The sequence below is a fragment of the Rhinopithecus bieti genome, unplaced genomic scaffold (genome assembly GCF_001698545.2).
Source record: "Rhinopithecus bieti isolate Rb0 unplaced genomic scaffold, ASM169854v2 scaffold_20175, whole genome shotgun sequence".
Lineage (NCBI taxonomy): Eukaryota > Metazoa > Chordata > Mammalia > Primates > Cercopithecidae > Rhinopithecus > Rhinopithecus bieti.
The window spans coordinates 563,834-570,535 of record NW_016809984.1 but is presented as its reverse complement, the minus strand read 5'-3'; the positions used below and the strand labels follow the sequence as shown (position 1 = coordinate 570,535).

General features: G+C 43.4%; 1 protein-coding gene across 4 annotated transcripts in view; it reads left to right on the top strand.

Annotated features, from left to right (window-relative positions):
* Window positions 1-538: 538 nt before the first annotated feature.
* The window catches only part of MRPS33 (mitochondrial ribosomal protein S33), a 9,534-nt gene continuing 3,370 nt past the window's right edge, over window positions 539-6,702 (top strand). The window contains exons 1-2 of one of the 4 annotated variants that reach the window (XM_017891082.1): window positions 539-630; window positions 5,179-5,420. In XM_017891082.1, coding sequence (XP_017746571.1) covers window positions 5,206-5,420 — 215 coding nt within the window. In that variant the 5' untranslated portion in view covers window positions 539-630; window positions 5,179-5,205. Of the gene's footprint in view, window positions 631-867; window positions 993-1,047; window positions 1,188-5,178; window positions 5,421-6,702 lie in introns of those variants that run through there. The other 3 variants (XM_017891085.1, XM_017891083.1, XM_017891084.1) reach the window with 3 other exon arrangements.

Below are 6,702 nucleotides of genomic sequence, written 5' to 3'. Positions count from 1 at the left end.
AAAAAAAAAAAAAAAAAGAAAGAAAGAAAGAAAACAGATTTAGTTTGGAGTGAAATACTCACAGTGTTTTCTACTATCTGCCCAGCGAGGTCTAGATAACTACCGAGGAGACAAACGTTCCATCCCTACTCCCCGAAGAAGCTCCTGAGTCAATGGGGGAAAGTGCCCCTAACCCAGCATAGGGGTAGCAAGGAAGGCTTGCAGCTGGTGATCCTAATTAACTATTAGAGGATAAGCAGATAGATGGAAGGGGAGGGGGACAGCGCCGAAAGTCGGTCAGAAAGACCATACAGCACACGCATCGCCATTGCTTCAGAGCTTTTGGGGGCAGGTCTGTAGCCATTCCCAACAAAATATACTACCGAACCCTGCAAGCCCTTCCAGACAGCCAGACCTCTCTAACTCTCCCCAGCGGGTCCTCCGCACAGGCGGCGGCGCTAGCTTCACTGCGCAGGCGCCAGGTACACCTCGGAGGCCTCAGGAGGGGGAGCCAGTAAGTCCGGGTCCACTAGGCCTCCGCTCTAGCCGCCAAGCTTCTGTTTCTCTACTGCTCCCCTGCGCGAGTTCGGAGCCGGGTAGGGGGCGGGCCTTCCGGGACGAGGGCGTGTGGGTGAGGAAGGTCAGGTCCAGGTAAGGCTGTCAATGATCTTTGGGGGTCTGCAGCGAGGGGAGATGACTGTAGAGGTCTACGGGGGTCTCCAACCTTGTAGAGTCGCCAGGAATAGGGCGAATCCATTTCATTAGTGATCAGTTCGGGCGGTTCACGTGCATCACACAAATAACTCGGCCTTTTCCTGCGTCAGTTGGGGGATTTCTTAAATGTAGGATACCCGCGTTTCCGCTGCTGTAATTTCCTCTCAGGCGCAGTTACTCTCTTCCAGATGGGTTAACAGTAGAAGGCTCAGTTTCTCTGCTTACCACACGGCCTTCTGCACCGTAGCTTTGGGTGGTGGGCTGCAGATTAATTTTGTAACCACCGTAAGAAAAATACGGTAAGGTGATATTTAAGAAAAATGTTTGTGAAATGCGCTCCCGAGTCAAACGTCGGTTAATTTGACACTACTACAGTTCCCATCAGTCAGGCATGATCGAGTCAGGTGGAGGGAGTTGAAGATTGTTCTTGCTGAACTGAATGCAGCTAATACCTTCAGTGCCGTTGATGCCTCTGTGACTCCGTAAAATAATCGGTACCGGGCTTTTTTTTTTTTTAAGCATTCTGTTGAGATTGTTTTTATGTTTAGATTGTTTATATGACAACGTGTGTACACTGTGAGTTCCTTGGATCCTGATGGTTATTAGGGTAGGCACTGTGCCGTGAATTTTGCATGTTAGTTTCACATCGCAGGTAGTATGACTGTCCTCGTGTGGTCGATGAGAACCTGGCAGAGAATAAGCACCATTTAAAAAACGACGTGACCATTAAAAGGCAGAGGCGAGATTCCAACCAGCTTTTTTATTCTGCAGCTGGTGCGTTCTGCTAACCAATGGTTTCTGGGAAACTGGAGAAAGCTCTCTCCCAGAATGATTTACAGACACACATACATACACATATCAGCATACAGATTTACACTTCCACTGTTTTCAGAACGCTGAAGCACATCCAGGTTAAGAACTCTTGCACTTCATCTTTACCTTTCAAAGAGAAAAGGCAAACCTAATACAAAGCCACTTATTGAAATAATCTTTTAAATGCATCAGACCTATCAAAAAGATGAAAGAAGTTTGCCCTTTTATGCCAAAGTAAAAATATGGGAATTTTCTTCTCATGTGAGCTTAATTTGTTTTGCTCAGCACATTTGAGAATTTGTTTTTGCTTAGCATTTTCAGTTCCAGTTCACTTATTTCATGATAGTACAGGTTTCTTTAGTTCACATTTTAAGGAAAGTAACACTTAAAGTGACTTGTTTTGTACTCCCTGAGAATGGTTTCATGTGAATGAAGATGTCATTGACATGCACATTGTAAGAAAAGCTCCCCTGTCATTCTTCGTGAGAGACATGCGTCTGTGCACTGTGGAAGGAAACAACAAAGCAGTGTCATTGGTAATTGTTAAAACCACTTTCCGTTTCCTCCTGTTTAGCAAGCCTGGGCCTTTGTTTCTAGTAAGGGATTTAGGTTTGAAGAGGCTTATTCCCTTTCTCTGTCATAAAATTTTAGGACTTAGATTTTATGCTATAACCATGTTCCAACCGATTCTGATGTGACCTTTTTATGTACAAGTTATGTATCCCAGTAATTTGCCACATTCCAAAATGGGCATGGAGATAACAGCAGCATCCTGTGATGGCTTCAGTGACTACTGTCGTACTGAGTCCCTTCCTCCTCCTGGCTACCTTGGCAAGTTACCAAGGTGCTGGTTCTCTCCCTATGTTTCTCTGTCAGTCTTTGTAAGTGAGGTCATCATTCCAGGGAGGCACGAAGTTTTTACTGTATGGAATATGTATCTGTCTGTCTCTCCTTTTTTTTAAACATGATTAAGAACAAGGAATAAATAAATGTGTCTGTGTAAAACGTATGAAAACCAAACTTACAGTTCTGGGCTCAGTTTTTTTTTGTGAATTACCATTTCTACCGAGTGCCACTGTTACTCATTTTCGCACTAGTCCTGCAAGCTTTGTTTTCAGAAAAGGAAACTCAGGTTTAGAGAGGATGAGTAACGGTTCACAATAACCCAAGGATTAAGGGACAGAGCCAGTAGTCAAACCCAGGCCTCGGGAATCCCTGTTGCCTCTTCATTTACAAACAAAGGGACTTGGAGTTCAGAACAGAGTCCTGAAAACACTGTAACAAACTGGTAGTTCCCAGACCAGCTTACAGATACTGTGGAAAAACTCTGCAATTACAGCAAAAATCTATTCCGATGACACAATGGTAATTAAGCAAAACAAAACAAAGTTGATGAAGAAACTGTTGTTTTTTAATCTAATGTTTGGAAAAAGATAATTTTAAAGGGCAAAGGAAGAGAAAAAGCATGCAAAGAAACTAGGTGACTTCTGGACATTTGCAAGGCTTTTAGAGGTTAATGGCACTGGTTTGTTTATACATTAAACTGTTAAATGACTGTTTTTCACCTTGAGACTGTAACCCTAGTCCTAACAATCCCACCCCCAACCAGAGTTGGGAAAGAAGTGAATCAGGAAACTGAGAATGCTGAATGGAAAAGGAAGAACAGGCTGCAGATGGTGGGAAGAGAGGGGTGGATGTTGGATCTGACAGTTCTACCATTGCCAGCCTTCAGGTGGCACTATTGACCGAAGATTGCTTGGTGGGTGTTCTGAATGGTTTTGAGGTTGACAGTTGGTTTGAGATCAGCCTCTGCCCTTTTTTTTTTTTTTTTTTTTTTTTTTTTTGACGCCTCATCTTGCTCTGTCACTCAGGCTAGAATACAGTGGTGCAATCATAACTCAGTGTAACCTCAAACTCCTGTGCTCAAGCAATGCCCCTCCTCACACTCCACAAGTAGCTGGAACTACCGGTGTGCACTACCATACCAGACTGATTTTCTTATTTTCTTTTCTTTTTTTTTTTCTGTAAAAACAAGGTTTTGCCATGTTGCCTCGGCTGATCTTGAAATCCTGGCCTCAAGTAATCGTCCCATCTCAGCCTCTCAAAGTATGGGATTATAGGCATGAGCTACCATGGCCAGCCTCCTCTGTTAATGGATCTTGAAATAGGCATTGAAACTTCCTTAATTTAAACACGGTGTGTTGTCTTGCAAGAACTATTTTGAAATTCACTTGGCACCATTCTTATGTAGGAGGGTTTTTTGGTACATTTCTCCCATTGGTTTTTCAAGGTTTATGCCTTTTTCCTGCTTGAATATCAGCACCTTTTCATCTCAGCTGAACTGTTTCCCAGGATAGTCTCTGAGCCAGCAACGATTCTCATCTCACTACTAAAATTTCTCATAAATTGGCATATTCTGCCAACAATAACCCCGACGCCTGGTCTAAACTGAGTTGAGATAGTTATTCCACTAGCAGCTTTCTTGATTTTTATGTATCCCCTGTGTAGTTTTTTATGTCTATTAGCTGTAATTTGTTCATATCATGGATATCATTCTTAGACCTATTTCAGTGTTGTGTGCCTCTGAAGAAAAAGCTACTGTTTTCGGCTGATAAGAACTTAGCTAGTTTGGCCGGGCGCGGTGGCTCAAGCCTGTAATCCCAGCACTTTGGGAGGCCGAGACGGGTGGATCACGAGGTCAGGAGATCGAGACCATCCTGGCTAACATGGTGAAACCCCGTCTCTACTAAAATACAAAAAACTAGCCGGGCGAGCTGGCGGGCGCCTGTCGTCCCAGCTACTTCGGAGGCTGAGGCAGGAGAATGGCGTAAACCCAGGAGGCGGAGCTTGCAGTGAGCTGAGGTCCGGCCACTGCACTCCAGCCTGAGTGACAGAGCGAGACTCCGTTTCAAAAAAAAAAAAAAAAAAAAGAAAAGAACTTAGCTAGTTTGCATTAAAACAATATATAAGATGGAAGATACAGCAAGTAACCTCACAATTCATACGTGCCTTCTATTTAGTAAGAAAATGAATCTTTTGAGCTATTGGATTTATTTCTATAGGGCTACTGTCTGTTTTTTTTCCCAAATGGCTCTCAGTCTCTAGGCAAAATTCAGTTCAGTAACCTAGAAGCCAAATGACCTCATAACTCATTAGCAGCTCTCAGAGCCTTCTGGAGCCCTTGAGGAGAACAGTGTTCAAAGGACTGATAATAAAAACAACAGCATAATTATGTCTCTGCCATGATTACACCTTTTGATGGCAAGCAGTCAGCATATTAATGCTGCAGATTGCTTAGGTGGGTGTTTTCTGAAGGTATAATAATGCTGGACTAGGATAACTTGTTTCCCTGTCTTCTTCATCCCCAGCCTACAAATAGGTAAACTGACTGTCAGTAAATAACCTGGTGAATCACAAAATAGTTGGTTGTAAAGGAGGCAATACAGTAAGGAAGTAATAGCATGTAAACACAAAATGTAAAAATCGCAGCTGTAAAGCATGAAAAGGAAATAGCCATTTGGCCTGTGGATACTTCTCCACTCCTAGGCATGTCCTGCCAACACTGCACGGATCCATGAGCGACTTGCTGTGTTTGCATTTTCTAAAGTATTCATTAGCTAATCTTGGGATTTCTTACCCTAACCTGTTTATCTTTCTTCTCATTTTCTATAGGAACTCTAACTCCTTGCCACTCAAGAAATGTCCTCCCTTTCAGAATATGCCTTGCGCATGTCTCGTCTCAGTGCCCGGCTATTTGGTGAAGTCGTCAGGCCTACTGATTCCAAGTCTATGAAAGTGGTGAAACTGTTTAGTGAACTGCCCTTGGCCAAGAAGAAGGAGACTTATGACTGGTATCCAAATCACCACACTTACGCTGAACTCATGCAGACACTCCGATTTCTTGGACTCTACAGGTGATGACAAACACAAAGAGGGACCTATGAGAGACTTTTTTTAGTAGATCAGAAAAGGAAAAAACTTAGCCTTTCTATCCTTGTAGTTTTGTTCTTATAATAGAGCCTAGGTAGTTCAAAAGGTACAGTTTACAGAAGAAAGGCTTCTTCCAAAATACCCATAATGGAGAGACCAAAAAAAAAGGAAATTCATGCTTGTTGGAAGATATATTTTAATTATGTCTACAACATGACTAATGTTGAATAGAAACTGAGCTGTAGAGGGGTGTCTAATAATTTGTTAATCTAAGAGCACTCTAAAAATGATGCCGAGAGGCCGGGCGCGGTGGCTCACACCTGTAATCCCAGCACTTAGGGAGGGATTGGTGGGTGGATCATGAGGCCAAGAAATCAAGACCATCCTGGCCAACCTGGTGAAACCCCGTCTCTACTAAAAATACAAAAATTAGCTGGGTATGGTTGTACACGCCTGTAGTCCCAGCTACTCAGGAGGCTGAGACAGGAGAATTGCTTGAACCCAGGAGGTGGAGGTTGCAGTGAGCCGAGATCACACCACTTCACTCCAGCCTGGTGACAGTGAGACTCCGTCTCGAGAAAAAAACAAAGATGCAGAGAAAAACTGGCCTAAGTCCTGAGGAAGAAAGCCCCAGAAACACCACCAGGGCAGTGGGCTCTTGTTGTCAGATGAACAGAATCCCTGACCCACACTTGATCTACTGCTTAACTGGTATGTGGGAGCCTTCTTTCTCTTCTGGTGGCATTTTTGTTGACATTTCTTCCTACTCTCTTCTGGCATCTTTATTTTACACCCTTTCTGATATATTAATTTGGTCTGGATAAGCTGTAGTTTGCCGTTAAGGATAATACATAAATCACACAGGTTCTTTACACCATATGTTTGTATGTGTGTGTATGTCTAGGAAATAGGTGCTTAGGACTGTATGCGTCTCTAAAAAGAGAAAAGATCAGGCCAGGCACAATGGCTTAAGCCTGTAATCCCAGCACTTTGGGAGGCCGAGGCAGGCGGATCACCTGAGGTCAGGAGTTTGAGACTAGCTTGGCCAACATGGTGAAACCCTGTCTCTACTGAAAATACAAAAATTAGCTGGGCGTGGTGTCACACTCCTGTAATTCCAACTACTTGGGAGGCAGAGGCAGGAGAATTGCTTGAACCCACGAGATGGAGGTTGCAGTGAGCCGAGATCATACCACTGTACTCCAAACTGGGCGACAAAGCAAGACTCTATCTCAAAAAAAAAGAAAAAAAAAAAAAAAAAAAAAA